At 41.2% G+C, this 18,784-nt stretch overlaps 1 protein-coding gene across 6 annotated transcripts in view; it reads right to left on the minus strand.

Annotated features, from left to right (window-relative positions):
* Positions 1 to 15,463, minus strand: part of ube3a (ubiquitin protein ligase E3A) — a 68,029-nt gene extending 52,566 nt beyond the window's left edge. For 3 of the 6 annotated variants that reach the window (XM_043692273.1, XM_043692270.1, XM_043692272.1), the window contains exons 1-2: positions 14,960 to 15,043; positions 12,472 to 12,585 (exon numbers count right to left, since the gene is read on the minus strand). Coding sequence is in view for 1 of the 6 variants with exons in the window: in XM_043692269.1 (XP_043548204.1) it covers positions 14,960 to 15,012 (53 nt within the window). In the remaining 5 variants the exon portion in view is untranslated. Of the gene's footprint in view, positions 1 to 12,471; positions 12,586 to 14,959 lie in introns of all 6 variants that reach the window. The other 3 variants (XM_043692269.1, XM_043692274.1, XM_043692271.1) reach the window with 3 other exon arrangements.
* Between the last annotated feature and the right edge of the window lie 3,321 nt (positions 15,464 to 18,784).

Consider the following 18,784-nt stretch of genomic DNA (forward strand, 5'->3'; position numbering starts at 1 on the left):
ATAAAAGTAATTAATTTGTGGGATGTGGAAATCACTGGCCATGCCAGCATTTATTGTCCATTTCTCATTGGCCTTGAAAAGGTGGTGGCGGTAGTGGTGAGCCACTTTTTTGAACTGCCATAGTCCTCGCGGTGTAGGTAGATTCACAAAACATTAGAGTGGGAATTCCAGGATTTGGACCCAACGACACACAAGGAATGGTGATACACTTCCAAGTCAGGACAGTGAGTGGTTTGGAAGGGAACTTGCAGGTGGTGGGGTTCCCATGTATCTCCTGCTCTCCTCCTTCTAGAAGGTAATGGTTGTGGGTGTGGAAGGTGCTGTGCAAGGACCTTTGGTGAATTTTTGCAGTGCATCTTGCAGATGGGAAACACTACTGCAACAGTAGTGGAGGGATTGGATGTTTGTGGTGCCTACCAAGTCGGCTGCTTTGTTCTGGATGATGTCAAGCTTCTTGAGTGTTGTTCAAGCTGTACACAATCAGGCATGTGAGTAGCATTCCATCACATTCCGGACTTGTGCCTTGGAGATGATGAGCAGGCTTTGCCGCATTCTTATTGCCCGGCTTGGTCTTGTAGCTATTGTATTTGTGTCTAGTCCAGTTCAGTTTCTGGTCAATGGTAACCTCTAGGACATTGTATTGAGTGATGGTAACACCAGTAAATGTCAGGGAGCATTGTTCAGATTATTTGTTATTGGAGATGGTCATTGCTAGTCATTTGAGAGGTGTGAATGTAACTTGCCACTTATCAGCCGAAGTCTGGAGACTGTCCAGGTCTTATCTCATTCGGTCTCGGACTGCCTTAGCATCTGATTTGTCTTGAATGGTTTCATCAGCAAATATGCCCACTTTTGACCATATGATGGAGGGGAAGTTATTAATAAAGCAGCTGAAAATAATTGGAGCTAGGTCACTATCCTCAGGAAGTCTTGCAGAGATGCCCAGGAGCTGAGATGAGTGAACTCCAACAACTACCACCAATCTTCCTGTATGCCAGGTACAACTCCAACGAACCTGTTCTGTTGTAGGTAAATGCTGCAATCATGTTTTGAGTCAATGATATGCATATGAGGAGAAGCGACTAGGAAAATGTACTTCACAGCAGGCTTTGCCATTAAAAGGAAAACTATTATACATAAACCTACTCTTTAACAAATGAAAAAAAGGTTAACAACTTACTATGCGACCCAAGCTATTATCTTTTAACTACAAAAGATGTACCTACATTTATGAGCAAGAGAGAAAAAAACAGTTTGACACAAATATTATGGGTGTAAAAACAGACTGAAAAGTAACAGCTCGCATTGCCAACATATGCAACACACAGACCCTCTTGACATTACAGTTTTGCAGAAAAAAATCTCTTGGTACGTTTTAGCTGTAAACAAATGCCCAATTTTCATTTTCTAATCTATTATTCAAAAGAAAAAAAAATTCTCTTACCACTTTTAGATTGTGGGTTATAAGCAAAAGGCTTAATTTGCTTCATCCCCAAACTAGTCCTAATTTCTTAAACATTTGTGAAGTAAAATTTGAACTTTGATCTGATTGCACTTCATTAGGTAAACCAAACCTTGCAAATAAAAATTAAACACCGGAGGAAACATCAAAGAAGCACTTCGCAGGAGGCTCCCAAGCACTGATGATGTCACCTAGCCAGGGGACGAAACGTTTGCAACAAAAACTTCCAGCTCGGCGAACAGAACCACAACAAAAATTAAGCTCCTCCACTACCATTTTTGCAGTAAAATTAGGCACCCATTCAGAGAAATTTGAAGAATTTATAACCCTTAAAAGAGTCCCATTCCTAGTTTTAGGTAGGTATTATACACAATCTCATACAATCCTGCTAGTTTAGCAATAATGATGTGGAGGTGGCAGTGTGGACAAAGTTAAAAATTACACAACAACTAGGTTATAGCCCAACATGTTTATTTGGAAGCACGAGCTTTCAGAGCACGGTCTTGGTTTGTTCAAATATAATTTCAATTGCAAGACACTGTAATCTTTTGCTATAAATTCTGTGTCTTAAGATCCTGCTCCACAGCTATCTGAAGGAGCAGCACTCTGTAAACTAGTGCTATCAAGTAAACCTAGTGGACTTTAACCTGGTGTTGTGAGATTAAGTTTAGCAGTTGGCATTAGAAGTAAATACAGAGATTTAGCTGGAGGTGGAGCTTCCTAGTACATGACTTGTAAGGCGTACATGCAAACTTTGACGACATCTTTATGTAATCTTGACCTAAGAATTTTAATATTTTAGGTAGTAGGAAAATATGCTGAGCGAACAACCACCTAGTGGGTCACAGCCCATTTCTCATTGGTAGGTATGAAGTAGTTTCTATTTTTTCATGAGTACTATGCCTTTAAAGTAATATCAAAAGCCTGTGCAAAATCCAAGTAACCCAGTTCTTTTGGTTTCCCCTTATTAATACTAATTACATCCTCAGAAAATTCCAGTGGATTTGTCAAGCATGATTTCCCTCTTATAAATCTTTGTTAAATCTGTTTGGTCATGTCAGTATTTTACAAATTCTCTGCTACTAAATCATTTATGATGCACATTAACATTTTCTCCACAATCAATGTCAAGCTAACTGGTTTGTAATTTCCTATTTTCTCTCTAACTTTTAATAGAAATAGTGGGATTACATTAGCTCCCTCCAATCCAGTCCTCTTGAGCTGTTCCAAATCTGTCAAGAAAACCAGTGTGCTAAACAATGAGGAGGAATACCTCAGATTACAGAACAGTATGGACATGGTCAAGTTGATATTCTGGCTTGATGTAAATGGTACAGTAGGGGATATGCTGGAAAGTGAAACTGCAGATTGTGCTGTACATGGATATGCAATTTTAAGTTGCTCAATCTGTTCCAAGTCATCTTTGAGTTGACAAAGACAGTGCAGTCGTCACTCTGATACAGTCAATGACAGAACCATCTACAGCAGGCCGATTCGACAGGATGAAGTCAAATGTCTTTCTTTGTTGGTTCTCTTAGTACATGCCACAGATGCAAAGTAGCAGCTATGCCCGTTAGGACGTGATCAGCTCAGTGAACAGTGATGCTGCCAAGCCACTAACTGTAATGGACATTAAACTCTCCCACAGAGAGTACATTTGCATTGCTGCCATACTCAGTGCTTCCTCCAAGTGGTGTTCAACTGGTTCATCAGATAGGATCAGGGTATTGGGGGGGACATGGTAATCAGCAGCTTTCTTTGTTAATGTTTGACCTGATACGTGACCTCATTGGTCCAAAGTCAATGGGGGAGGTGACTGCCTAATGGTATTACCATGAGAACATTAATCCAGAAATCAACATACAGCATGACGACTGCAGAGGTTCAAGGTAGTTAACGACCACCGCCTTCTCAAGGGCAACTAGGACTGAGCAATAAATGCTGTCCAGTCAGCAATGCCCAGGCCCCATGAGTGATTAAAAAATATTCAAAAATATCAGTTGCAAAAAATAAAGTCTGGATGCCTCAGAAGCAATGTAAGAACCAATAAAGTACTTTTGAAGTGCAATCGTTGTTGTAATGTAAGAAACATGCCAAATATCGCGAGCGCGCACACTCCAAGGGCATAAACAGCAATGTGATCATGATCAGAAAGTCTGGGGTTTGTTTTTGAGATGTTGATTGAGCAGTTCAATAAAGTGGCACCCAACACCTCTCCAGGTGAATTAGGTATGGGCTGTAAGTACTGGCATTACCAGATAGTCACTTTAGATTAGATTTGATTCCCTACATGTGGAAACAAGCCCTTTTGCCCAACAAGTCCACACCGACCCTCCAAAGAGTAACCCACCCAGACATTTCCCTCTGACTAATGCACCTAACATTATGGGCACTTTAGCATGGCCAATTCACCTGACCTGCATATCTTTGGACTGTGGGAGGAAACCGGAGCTCCCAGAGGAAATCCACGCAGTCACGGGGAGAATGTGTAAACTCCACACAGACAGTTGCCCTAGGTTGGAATCGAACCTGGGATCCTAGTACTGTGAGGCAGCAGTGCTAACCACAGCCATCGTGCTGCCCACAAACAAATCAGAAAACAAGTTGCTTACTGGATAGATGCCAGATAGGTGGTTTGTGGATGTCTTTATTTGAGGTGCACTTAAGGCTGGTAAGATTGTCAGTTTGCTCAGTTAGTTCAATGGCCTGAACGATATCAAACAGGGTGGCATCATGGCTCAGTGGTTAGCACAGCTGCCTCACAGCACCAGGGACCCATGTTTGATTTCACCCTCAGGGAACTTGCTGTGCAAACTCCACACATTCTCACCGTGTCTGTATGGATTGCCTCCCAAAGTCCAAAGCTGTGCCGGTTTAGTGGAATGGCCATGCTAAATTTCCCACAGTGTCCAGGGATGTGCTAGCTAGATAAATCAGCCATGGGAAATGCAGGGTTAGAAGGACAGAATAAGGGAGTGGGTCTGGATGGGATGCTGTTTGGAGGGATAAACTGAATTTTGAGCCGAATGGCCTCCATCCACACTGTAAGGATTCTATTAACGAATTATTTGGGAATCTGGGTACGAATTAGTCTTGGCAGATGGTGGAATTTGAATTTAATATACAATATCTGGAATCTAGTGATGACCATGAAACCATTGTCGATTGCCTGAAAAGTTCACCTGGCTCACTCATGTCTTTCAGGGAAGGAAATCTGTTTGGTCTTGCCTACATTTGATTCCAGAACCACAGCAATATAGTCCACTCTCAACTGCCCTTTGAATTGGCCTAGTAAGCCACTCAGTTGTGTCAATCACTACAAAAACTCTTAAAGAAATGAAATAAGACAGTCCTAAACATTGTCACTTGACTCCAAGTCGTCTCACAGCTTCAGGTTAAACATGGGAAAGAAACTTCTTGATCACCATGTACCTGTCCTCCCTCAGCTGATGAATCAGTATTCCTCTATGCTGAGCAACACGTGCTGGAAGCACAGTGGGTGGCAAGAGCAGAAATGTACTCTGGGTGAGGTACTTAAATGTTGACTGCTAAAAGTGGCTCGATGGCAGCACAGCAGATCAAGCTGGTCAGATCCTAAAAGGACACAGCGACCAGACCGGGTCTGCAGCAGCTGGTGAGAGAACCAAGGAGAAAAACATACTCAACCTTTTCCTTACCAATGTATCTGGTGCAGATGTATCCGTCCATGATAATTTTACGTAGACTGACCACAATGCAGTTCCTCCATTGCATCATGCAGTGCCATCACAATATTAAGACTGGGCATCCATGAGACCCTGTGGGCCATCAACAGCAGAATTGTATTCCAGCATAATGTGTAATCTCATGATGAACCAAATCCCCACTCAATGCAGGGATCAAGCTAGTTCAATGGAGAGTACTTGTGGTCATGCTAAAAATGAGATGTCAACCTGAGGTGAAGTTACAAAACAGAATTACCTGCATGCCAAACAACATAGATAGCAAGTGACAGATAAAGCTAAGCAATCAAACAACCAGGAGATCAGATCTAAGCTCTGCTATCCTGCCACATCCAGCTAGGAACAGTGATGGACAATTAAACAACGCATTGGAGAAGGCCTCATTCCCCATGATGAAAGAGCCCAATACATCAGTGCAAAAGATAAGGCTGAAGCATTTGCACCAATCTTCAGCCAGAATTGCCAGGAGGACAGTCCATCTTGGCCTCATCCATTGGTCCCCAGCATTAAAAGATATAAGTCTACAACAAATTTGATTCACCCACGTGAGAGCACTGGATACTGCAAAGGGTATGGGCCCTGAAAACATTCTGGCAGTTGTACTGAAGACTTGTGCTCCAGAACTTGCTACTCCCATCAAGCTCAGTTACAATGCCAGCATCTATCCGACAATGTGGAAAACAGGTCAGGTACATCCTGTAGATAAGCAGAACAAATCCAATCCGGTCAATTACTGATTCAGCAGTCTACTCTCAATCATCAGTGAAGTGATGGAAGGGGTCATAAACAGTGTTATCAAGCAGCACCTACTCAGCAATAACCTGCTCAGTGACGCCCAGTTTGGGTACCACCAGGGCCACTCAGCCCCTGACGTCATTACAGCCTGGGTTCAAACTGAATTCCAGAGATGCGATGAGAGTGCCAGCCATTGACATTAAGACCGTATTTGAGTAATGCGGCATCAAGGATCACTGAGTATCAGGGGCAATCTCTGCACTGGTTGGAGTCATACCTGACACATAGGAAGATGGTCATGGTTGTTGGAGGTCAGTCATTTCAACTCCAGGACATCTGCAGCAGTTCCTTCGTGTCCTATGACCAACTATCGTCAGCTGTTTCATAAGGTGAGAAGTGGGCATTTGTTATGGACTTCAAAGAAAGTTGGCCAGAAAGATCTAGAATTATTGTGGTATGGATTTCACATTCTTTGACAGCACTGACATCACCATGTAGGTTAAAGCAGTCAATCACACTTGAGTATTCCCACAAACTGCAAATCAGAAGCAAACATACTGATCAGCCGCTCTCTTCCATAAATTTTCCAGAGAATTCAGATTGCAGCATACAAATCATTCTAAAATTGCAAATATTAAAATAATTTTGTATAAAAAATATAGAAAATAATTGATAATTCACAAATTACTGTTCCAGGGCTAGAGAGGTTATTCATCAATAATAATAATCAGGATGCCATTCAGTTGCCTCCCTTTAAAAGAGCCTAACTTTCTTCAGGGTGATTTTTAACAGATGATATATTGCAAAAAGGGAAGTTTGCAAAACGAATTTACACAGATGGGAATTCATGGTTTTGATGCAGTTTTTTTTGATGGAGGAGTCAGCTTGCCAGCTGGCAAACCTGATTGTAAATATAAGACATTATAATGATATTGTTCCTATTGTATCAAATCACCAATTTAAACACCAAGATAGATTTAACAACACAGTTGCAGTTTCTACATTTTTACAATGGTGCTATTTGGTCAACGGATTTATTCCCAACATTAGCATTGTTTTGACATTTTTGGCCTTTGACCTAGGTTTTAGTCTCTTGTAGCCTCAATGGCAGTCAGTCAATTCTATAACCAAATCCTGGCCTTCAGAGATAGAAACACGGCAAAATTTGTTCCCTGTAGCACAAGGAGAACAGCTGGTAAAAACAGATTGGTGGAAAGGTGAGACAAAATACAGATGGCTTTTGCACCAAGTCCCAGTCAGCAAGGAAGTGAGAGAGTCATATAGCATGGAGGCAGACCTTAGTGGGCGGCATGGTGGCTAGCACTGCTGCCTCACAGCGCCAGAGACCTGGGTTCAATTCCCGACTCAGACGACTGACTGTGTGGAGTTTGCACATTCTCCCCGTGTCTGCATGGGTTTCCTCCCACAGTCCAAAGACGTGCAGGTCAGGTGAATTGGCCATGCTAAATTGCCCCTAGTGTTAGGTAAAGGGGTAAATGTAGGGGTATGGGTGGGTTGCGCTTCGGCGGGTCAGTGTGGACTTGTTAGGCCGAAGGGCCTGTTTCCACACTAAGTAATCTAAGTAATCTAATCTAATCTTTCTTGGACTCAGCCACCTGTGCTGAAAAGAACGTGCAAAAAAAAAAAAGAGCATTCACACGCTCAGGACACACCAGTGCCTTACAAGCAATAAAATTCATCAAGAAACTTTCAAATGGCAGTCTCATAAACAGCTGTGAATCATGTTTCAACCTACCAGTAAACCTAAATACTGGCCAGGCATGAGAAGAAAACTCTTGCTTTTCTTTCAGCCAAATGATCAGGTGATGCCTTGATTGGTAGTGATTTTGGAATGAGATTCAATGACACAGCCCCAAGGATCAATTCAAAGCACTCTGGAGAAACTGGCCTTGAAATCAACATGCTTACTCAAAGTAATTGCTACCAGCGAGTCAGCTACCTCTGTTAAACAAAAGGATTAGCATAAAGGTGAACTGCAAATGTATTTCTCCAGCTCTTAATTCTCATGTCTCTTCTTTAAGCTTCAGTGCAGCCACCGTCTATTCTAAAAGTGCCAACAGCCCTGCTTTGCTGTTTCTCTCAACGGTCCCACTGATCATGCTCCCATACATTCAGAAACCAGTATTCTTTGTATAGCTCCTGGCTGTGGTGATGGATAGTCAACCGGTACTATGTAGGAATCACTAACAGGTTTCCTAATTTGGGGCTACCTGTTAAATTTACTTAACTTTCTGTTCTCTTCCATGCCAGGGATTCAATTTATAATTGAGTGCACTCCAAATTGCACATTTTTGGTCAAACTGAAAACACTGCTCACAATTTTAAGGTGCAAACAACATCACTTCATAACATGCTGCATAACCCACATTTGTTAGTGACAGGATTTCAAATGAATCTACCAAAGAAATAGGTTTTGAAACATCACAAAATACTAGGAATCCAGTTTACTTTAATATGGTAGGCAGAAATGGGAGGGCGTAGAGAAGAACCATGTACAAGGATAGGGAGATTTTACAAGTAGCAATAAAATTATGAATTCCATCACAAGGATGCAGATTAAAATCCTTTTGAATCTCCCTACCTTCACCACGGTTCAATGAATTAACACAACTATTGGGAAAAAGACATGGAGTCCAGTTTATAATTAAGATGCACAAGCTACCAAACATACTGACTCTACCTATATTAACTCATGCTCTCATTTATATTCCAGTTCTGCTCTTACATGAAGCATGGCGCTGGGGTTTCTTTTACGGAGTATTTCAACCTAATAGGTGTGAATCAGTATGCCAGCAATTGCAACTGAAGCAAAGAAATTTCTACAAGACTTAGCAGGTCAGCTATGAATCTGTTGAGAACGCATACCAGTTAATGTTGTAGCTTCATAAATCCACGCTATTTATACTTAGTACTAGTAATGATAGATTAATAGCCAAAACATATTGAAATTCGACAAAATGTGTGATGTTTCAAGGCATAATACCAGGAACAATGCAGTTTTAATTTCATAAAGTCACTTTTAAAAATAATTATTTCCTTTCATCCTTAGGAGTGCATGACCTCCCTTAAAGGGTACGGGAGATGAGGCTGGAAGTCCTGCTAGCTGGCCAGTAATGGTGTGCTTAGTGACCATTCAGGGTCTGTGTAAGCCCCATTTTGCATATCTGAAACAACAATACTCACCAAGCTAAACCAAATTACATTCCACCATTTGAAGTGCCCACTCCAAATCCAGTTAGAAGACTTCAAAAACTGTAGATCTTTAATTTGAAAGACCAAGAATGGAAACATAAGCAGGACTTAATTGTGTCTAAACATTAAATAAAATCTTAATTCAGGAAGTTCCTGACAGATTTCCTACAGGGATGCTCATATAATATCTGGAGCCAAGTATCATACAATTTCTGGAATACTGATATTTAAGTTCTAGCCTATGTTGAGGCAATAGCCACATTGCCATAAATGGCTAAATCCAAGTTAGTTAGGAGTAACTCTACCTCAATGATGTCAGACAGCAGTTGTAATTTCCTGTAAATTTCAGGATCAAGGTGACCTACTGTAGTTCAAGTTAAAAACTAAACATTCCCTATTTAACAGTTTTTATAGCAGTTGTATCTGACTAAATGAGTAACGAAATGAGAAATAAACCAAAGCATAATCCAATAACTCTACCAGACAAGCAGAAAAAACTGCAATGAAAGGGAACTAACTTCAAGGGAATAATAGGGCCTGGCTTGAAGGTGCAAGGTATTAAGCATTTCAGCACTTTATTTCAGATGCAAGCGACATTTTATTGAAGCACTAATAAATCAAATTAATTTTTCCTCCCATTATTTAGTTAGTTACAAATCAGGAATTTTTTGAAGCTCTCTGCCAGAATACCATTACCATACAAACATTCGGTGAAAAACAGAGGAAATTCTCTTCTACATCATGTGCGCTGTTTTACACCACCAGAGTATTTGAACTTCTGTAGCAATTCAGATGAACTTCTGCCAGTACCTGGTGTCCACCATTAACATACCTAGTAATTCTCCTTTCCTGTAGTATATGGATTCTGAGTCAGCTGTCAATTTGCACCCAAACTTTTAAGCACACCAGGAACGAAATTCCTGACGATATATTTTTCTTTATTAAGGTCAGCTTAGCACATTCTGTGCTTCAGAAGTGATTTCATGGCTTCTGAATGCATTACAATTAAAATTGAACTACATTTTAAAATATGCTGAGCCAAATATGCACAAATAGATTGAAGCTTCAAACCATAATTTCCCATAAAGAATTGTGGTGCAAGTTGTGTGCTCTCTTCTACCATTATTGTGGAATTCCCTTTGTGTAGGTAAGTAATTTAAACTCTGTTGCCACTGGTAAGAACAGCATAAAACAACTGTATCTTAAAGCGCCATTGCCAAATAAGTTGAATGAGGGAATCCTGACTGACAATGTTTGAATATTTCAGATCATTTGTTAGTGATTATTAAGCATGAGAAAAACTCTGAAGTGAATCAGTACCTACAAAGTATATTCACCAGCAACATTCTAAGACAGCCTCTGAATCATCTTGGTCTTGTTTTCTCTTGCATCTGTTAAATTGTTTTGTATAATAATGCTCCAACTCAATTGAGGAACACTCAAACACCACTTTAAACATTCATTCACCCCCAAGACAAAATTAAATCAAATGGCTTAGGTGCTCCTTAGTATCAAACCGTGTGGTACTAGAAAAGCACAGCCGGTCAGGCAGCATCCGAGGAGCAGGAGAGTCGACGTTGCGAGCATAAGCTCTTCATGATGAAGCAGCGTCAAAACGTCATCTCCCCTTCTCCTCAGACGCTGCCTGACCAGCGGTGCTTTTCCAGGACCACAATGTTTTACTCTGACCTCTACCATCTCGTCACGTTCTCACCTTCTCCTTGTTACTACCCCAAAGAGACTCACCTAACTAAAAACACAGTCTGGGTGGGATGCTTTTTGGAGGTTGGTGCAGACTTGATGGGCTAAATGGTCTCCTTCCACACTGTAGGGATTCCATGATTCTAAATGTGCTTATTCCAAAACCCATTCAGTTCTCAAGAGTTAAACTGTTTTATTTCAGGATCCCAATTCCAAAATCCTTTAGTATAACATCCTAATATGGACAGCTTTAGAAGAATATTTCAAGTTTAAGAGGGAATATTTTTAACTTTGGGTGCAATCGAGAAATTGCATTGGTCACAATACAGTTCAAATTCTTACTAGAATGCACCCATGTAATCATAAAATTCCAAAAAACCACACAATTGCATATTGTAACAGAACCTATGCACTTCTCTGACCTATGAAAATGTATCCCATGGCATATCTATGCAGTTTTATTTATGAAAACGGATTTATCAAAGATAAGCATCCTCACTTCGAGTTAAAATTTACTGAAAGTGGCCAAAAAATACGCAGAATTGATGGGTAGATTAATCTGTATCTACCAATCAGCTTTTTAAATAAATATTCTTTATAAGTGTGCCAATTAGTGCCTGTGTACCTAAAAAAAAAGATGCCATCTAAAGAGCCTTCCAGAACTAGCACAGGCAGCAGTGTCAATCAATTACAACCTGGGTTTGTAAGCAGAGGCCAATTTTGGAGCACTGCATCTTCAACAAGCAGAAAAGATCATGAAAAAACAAGCTCAAGTGATTGCAAGATGTAGCTTTCTTTTTAAATTCCACAATCCTCTACACTGACTTGGCCAATTTTACAACCAAATCCCAGCACAAACTAGTGAAAATTAAGATTCACACACCAGTTTTGAAGTGGTGTTTCCAAACTAACATTTTGAGGGGATTGTTTCAGATTCTTTGAGCAGTACGTGTGAAAAATGCTTCCAAATGTCTTGTCAGCTGGCATATTAAACATTCTTGAACAGAATACTAGGTTTGAAACTGCTCCACATTAGTTGACATTAACATGGAACAAAAACACATTCAATTATTTTTAGGTTCTTGAATTTTCAGCTTTCAATTACCAAAAAAGTTGCCCAATCCATTTCAATGCAACCTTCAAGTGAGGTTATTCATCCATGGTTGGCAAATAATTCAAATTTAACAAAATGAATTCAACCCGATTGTCCAAAATGATAAGCACTTGTAGTATAAATAATTTTGTGTGCTGTGGTTCCATTGACAATTTTACCACAGAAAGTGCTATATAATGAATACTTTTCTCACTATGAAGAGAGAGTCGTAGTGTTAGCATATTAGAGAACTGAAAGTTAAGAACCATGGGTAGAATGCTGTCTATAATCAGCATACCACCTGAGAATCTGTTGTAGCATTACACGTAAACACTTTAATCAGAAGCATCAGACAATGTTAATCTCACTCTGGTTTGATTCCCTTACCCACCCCCGTTTATTCTCTCTAGCAACTCTAGTAATTTCTTAAAGTCACCCTGGGCACACAAGAATGTGGTCCCGCTAGCACTAACCAGCAGAGCCAGCTTACAATTCTGGACATTTCTGGTCTGTGGGATGCTAAGCCAAGGAAGAGATACACTTACATAACTTCACCATCTGGAGAGCCGATCTGAGGTATTCTGGTCTTGTCTGTGCAAACGTATGTGATCAGAACTCCCTAGTCCAACTAATTGTGGCAACTCTACCGTGTTTACGACCTAAATACAGAACAATTTATAGCAAAGTTATTTTGAAGGCAAGCAGAATAACCATTATGGCCAATTCAGAGATAAGTTTACTCCCTTGCAATAAATTAGTTAGATAATACCCACTGTTTCAACAGAAATAAATTATTTTCATATCTGGGGAGAAATCCTTGTTGAGGATGAGATTTTTCTACATGGTACATCAAATCCAAATTTGAAATATTTGCTATTTGTGAAGATAATTACTCCATTGGTGTTATATGTAACACTGAAGATTTTTCATCACTGAGCAGGTGATACAGGTCAATACGCACATTTGATCATTAAAATCCAACTGACATACCACTGCTCTCAATCAACTTTTATTAAAATTATTGATTTACTAAATCCTGAAGCTGTCTGGGGCAATCCAATATTCAGGATGACATGTGCCTGTGCACCAACACAATTTTACTTTGTCACAGGACTGAGAGCTACAACTGATGCTCCTAGACAGGAAAAATTGTAAAAGTCCAAGAACCAGGTAGAACTGACCGGATAATAGGAACTATATGTCACATGTATTTTACACTGCTGCAGTCACTATAAGCAAAACTTGATTTCAAAGACAATAAATCAATTTGCAAAATTAGAAGTGGCTCTAGGTAACACAAAGCATACTTGGCAATTTTTCAATACTTTCAGCTGAAACCAGAACACTGCATCACAAGAGGCTATTCAACCCATTGAATCTGTGCCATCTTTAAGGGAAATCCAGTCAGTTCTACCACACACCATTCCCACCGTAATATCATAAATAACCAAAGGTGAAATATCTTGTATTGGCTTGGCAAATTTAGCTTTCAGGGAAGTGGTGGCATGGTAGCAAGGTCAATGGAATAAGTAATCCAGAATCCACAGGTGCTAATGCTCTGCGAACATGGCGTCAAATCACATCTTGGTAAATATCGACATGATGTTAAAAATATGAAATTAACAGCTGGTCTAATGGTAATCATGTAACCACTGTCACTTGTTGTAAAATCCTATCTGATTCACTAATCTCCTTTGGGAAATCTGCTGTCCTTACTTAGTCTGACCTACACAATTTCAGACCCATAGCAACATGACTGACTCTTAAAAGCTACTCAATTCCAGTTCTCACACCCCTGGAACTAGTAATATTTTTGTTTGTTTATGTCCCTACTTATATAGCCCATTAAAAGGTCAGGTTTCAGTATGACAGACTTTACAACCTACAACCTTGTCAAATTATTACAACGTAATAATTCATATTTTACACAATCATCTTTGCTCCTTTAAACTGGTCCTATGCACTACTTGTCAGCAAAATGCAACCAACTTCAATAAAAACAAAGTATTGTGGATGTAAGAGACGTATAAGATAAACAAAAAGTGCTGGAGAAATTCAGTGATCTGCCAGCATCTGTAAACAAAACAGAATTAAAATTTTAGGATCAACATGATTCTTCAAGTTCTGAATGGTAGCACTATTGGGCTCAAACTTTACAACATTAACTGTTCCTTCTCCGCAGAGACTGCCAGACCTGAGTTTGTCTAGCATTTTAACAAATTATTACAAAACACTTCAATCTTAAACAATACCATGTACAAATCAGAATATCTTGAACTGTGCCATATTTTATTGGCGCATGGCTCAGTTTATTTTCCAATTAAACATGGCAAAGCCTTCACTAAGTTAGTACCAACCAATTTAGGGGCAACATGCTAAAAGGTACCCTATGAATTAATATTTCTCACTTTAAATTGAAACTGACCACTTACAAACACCTAGTGTGAAACATCTACCTAATAGGCAATGTACTAAGATACTGAAGAAATTGAAAGGTGAACAGAAAATGAGGAAAATACTCCACAGGTCAGGCAACATCAAAAGAGGGGGCAAACAGCAATCAAGTACTTGATCTACACAAGCTCTGATAAAGGGTCACTAACTTGTTTTCTTTGCATAGATACTGACAGATACAGTAGGTATTTTCAAAATTCTGTGTTTCCATCAGACTCTCAAAGAACAACCAACCGACCGACTTTTGCGAGCCTCTCAGCCTTCTTCAGCAAGAACCCTAGCAGAAGTGACCCAGGATCTCATATGGCACAACATTACATTTTCGCGGGGTAAATTGGAGAAACTAGGAAACAACAAACAACTTGCTTACCAAACCAAAAGAAAATAAATCAAAACAGTAAACTGCCTTTTAAAAAAAAATCACTAATTAGAAGAAAGAACATTCGAAATGCCAAGCTAAGTATTCAGACCGAATTCATAGATGTGAAGGAAAGCTATAGAGGGAGACTAGGCCCCGAGTGCTGGTGACCAGGGGAAGAGGGGGGAGGGGACGGGTGTTGGGTTTAAACTAACACCGACCTTGCGTTCGCCTCTGGTGGCGCACACTCCGAGCTGGCCTTGGCGGAATTCATACGAAAGCGGGTTGCCTTCCAGCCTGGGCTTTTTTTTTTCGCTCCTTTCCCAGGGGCCGGCGTGCGGACAGGTCTCCAAGGTGGGAGGGAAGGAGGGAGATGTACGTGTCGGTTGTAGGGTTCCCTCCCCGCCCTCGAGCCTCCTCCTCCTGCGGCGGCGGCGGCGGCGGCGGCGGCTGAGCGTCCGGCTCACTCCCCTTCCTCCCCCCCCTCCACGGTCTTCCCGCCGGTTTAAGACTGACGCTGCAGAAAAAAGGGGCGGCCGAAGAACAACTGCTCGCTTTCCCCCGCCCCTGTCGTGTCGGTGAGCGACCGCTCTAACACCACCGCTGGCCCGGACCTCGCTCTTGTTGCTGTTGTTGCTGCTGCTGCTCCTGCAGCCGCCACTCCTCCTGGCCTCCCCGCTCCGCCATCTTGGTGTGAGGGCGACTCTCTCGCTGGCGCTTTCCCAGACTGCACCGCGCCGCGCATGGCAACTGCCATTCCTCTTCGCCCCGCCCCCCCGCACATCTGGGCTCTTAAAGGAACAGCGCCCTCCCTGTTAGACTCACTAGTGCCTCTCCCCCCTCCCCAGCTGTGCAACAATTTTACACTATAAAGGCGTAGTCGCCACAGACCTTAATCTGAAGGGCACTATGCTTCAGGGTGATGTTAAGAAGAAGAGTCCTTCATGGTAATTTCAGCTTGAAGTAGGAATTGAACCCAAACTACTAGTGTTTCACTACATTATAAGCTAGCTGCCTAACTAACTGAGCTAACCAGCACACAGCCTTCAGCTGTATTGGTAGAGGATGCCTTATAAGCAAAGGTTAAACAGATTGAAGAACTCAACAGAAACAAATGTAGAAATAGCTGGAAAAACTCCACAGGCCTGGCAGCATCTGTGAATAGAAAGCAGAATTAACGTTTCAGGTTCAGTGACCCTTCTCCATAGATGTTGCCAGACCTGCTGCTTTCCTCTCTAAACAAAAAAAAGCCCAAATCAGAAACAAAAACAGAAGCTGCTGGAAAATCTCAGCAGACACAAAAATAACAGCAGATGCTGGAATCCAAGGTAGACAAGTAGGAGGCTGGGAGAACACAGCAATCCAGGTAGCACCAAGAGGTGAGGAAGTCGACATTTCGGGTGTAACCCTTTCTCCAGGACTGGGAGTGGGTGTAAGGGGAGCTGCAGATAAAGAAGGTGGGGAGGGTAGGGGCGTGCAGGGTGATGAAGTAGAGATAGGTGAAGACAGGTAGAGGGTGCGACCTGGTTAGGATGAATCCAGTGGGTGAATGGCTGAGAGGAATGGAAGGGTTGGGGAGGAACTGGAAAGGGAGCCGAGAGATGGGAAGGGAGGTTTTTTGACATTGGAGGACTCAATGTTAAGTATTCTGGCCTGTAGGAGTTAATATTTCAGGTCTGGTGACCCTTCTCCACAGATGCTGCCAGACCTGCTGAATCTTTGCAGCAGTTTCTGTTTTTGTTTTTGATCTGGGTTTCTTTTGTTTAGTGAGGAACTCAGCAGGTCTGGCAACACCTGTGAAGAGAAAAAACAGAGTCAAGATTTCTATCCATTTGAATCATTGTCACGTGTATTCAATATCAACACATTAGAATGTGTGTACCATTGCTATGCATGGCACCATTCACATTAACTTAAAGTAAAACTTTTAAAAACCACTTAAAGAGAGTCCAGTATTTCCTTCTCCACTCATACGGATTTCGAGTCTGATATGGTTCTTATTCAAAACTGAGAACTGTTTTGGGAGAAGAGTCATACTGGAATTGAAACATTAACTCTGTTTCTCTCTCTACTGTTGCTGCCAATGTTGCTGAGTTTCTCCAACACTTTCTGTTATTGTTTCAGAATAGAAAGATGCTTTATGACCAGCACAGATCTGACATGCCAAAGGACATTTTGTTTGTGGTGTAAAAGTTATATTCTTTTCTTTTAAAATCATTTCTGATTTCTCCATTCCATTTTTGATTTTTTTTTAACTTGAATGCTGGTGTTTCAATGTCCATGAAATCAAGTGCTCAGCAGAAAACATGTTTTTTGTTGAGTTGGGGGTCGCATTGAACTGTGTAAGTGGGTGGGAGAAGGGAGGTCAAGAAAGGCCCCTGATAGGCAGAGGAGAAATCTAGAAAGGCCTGAGAGGGTGTGTCAGAATCTGGAAGCAGCCAAATGGAAATGCATTGAATGAATCTGCATGGGAGAAGATGGATCTGGAGAGGCCTGATGTGAAAGGCAGGTGTTGGGATAAGGGGTGTGGCAAGGGGTGGAGGTTGCTGGGACTTGGGGCTTAGTCTGGTGAGGGGCTGGAGTGATTCAAAAATGCAACTCCACTTATATCGTTCCACATTTCATCAATCTTCTCTCTGTGCCCAAAGCAAATTGTGCCTTACTCTGCCAAATTCCACACCACCAGCCCCCCAACAGGTGGGACACATCCAGGTTTCTATTAACGTCCATTTGCTAAGTCCTACGACAATAGGGAACTAGCTTGGGGACAAGTTGGGAGTTCAAAATCAAGAACCTGCTCTGTAGGTTGTTCTGTACTTGCGTTATAACAGCTGTTCTTTGATCAAAACCATATTTGTGATGAAGGGTATCTGTAAATAAATATTATTTTCGAATTTGAATTCGCACATGGGGTTGATCACTTTTCTGAAAGCAATAGAACAAGATTACACAGTTTTTTTAATGAACCTAATCCAGTATTATCAGATAGTAGGGACTTGTTGAATGTTAATGGAAAATTATTTCTACTGTAGAGTTTACAGCAGGTGGGTTAAATATTGAGAACATTGGTTCAGGATAATTAAAGGCTGATTTTAGCTAAGGAACCCGGGATCAAATAACTTTGGCAGTTTGGAACAGATCTGCCTGGAATCAAAAACTAAAACTAGTTTATCTCCTATAAAACAAGTAAAAAAATTTCAGGGAAGCAAACTTATCTCAGTTGAAAAGTTTAGTAGTCACAACTTCCAGACCAGGAGTCAGAGGCTGAGGGGTGACCTAAAAGAGGTTTATAAAAGCATGAAGGGCATGGATAGGATAAATAGGCAAAATCTTTTCCCTGGGGTGGGGGAGTCCAGAACTAGAGAGCCTAGGTTTAGCGTGAGAGGGGCAAGATATAAAAGAGACTTAAGGGGCAACTTTTTCATGCAGAGGGTGGTGTGTGTATGGAATGAGCTGCCAGAGGAAGTGATCAAGGCTGGTACAATTGCAACATTTAAAAGGCATCTGGATGGGTATATGAACAGGAAGGGTTTAGAGGGATATGGGCTAAGTGCTGGCAAATGGGACCAGATTAGGTTGGGATATCTGGTTAGCATGGACAACCGAAGGGTTTGTTTCCATGCTGTATATCTCTATAACTCTACTTGGTTTACACTTCGCAGTAAAGAGCTGAAAGATCTAAACTCTGCTTTCATAAAAGAAGATTTCACAGTTCACAGGGAAGAACTGGAAGAATGAGCCACATCAAAGTTAAATATTTGATATCGAGGGGTAATGTTTTTGAATTTGAATAATCATTTGGAAAATAATTAATTAGTTCATTTTCGTAACAAGGATAACAGGACAGCTGATGTCTTACAGCTGCTGTATGGGAGATTGTGGGACTCATGGACACTAGTGTCATCCATAGCAACCACATCTTCAGTGAGGGCCTATGGCTCAAGGAGAACTTCAGAGAGGGCCTATGGCTTGAGGAGACTCAGAATCACCGAATTGTTACAGTGCAGAAGAAAGTCATTCAGCCCATAGTGTCCTCACTGGTTCAG

The sequence above is a fragment of the Chiloscyllium plagiosum genome, chromosome 6, assembly GCF_004010195.1.
Source record: "Chiloscyllium plagiosum isolate BGI_BamShark_2017 chromosome 6, ASM401019v2, whole genome shotgun sequence".
Lineage (NCBI taxonomy): Eukaryota > Metazoa > Chordata > Chondrichthyes > Orectolobiformes > Hemiscylliidae > Chiloscyllium > Chiloscyllium plagiosum.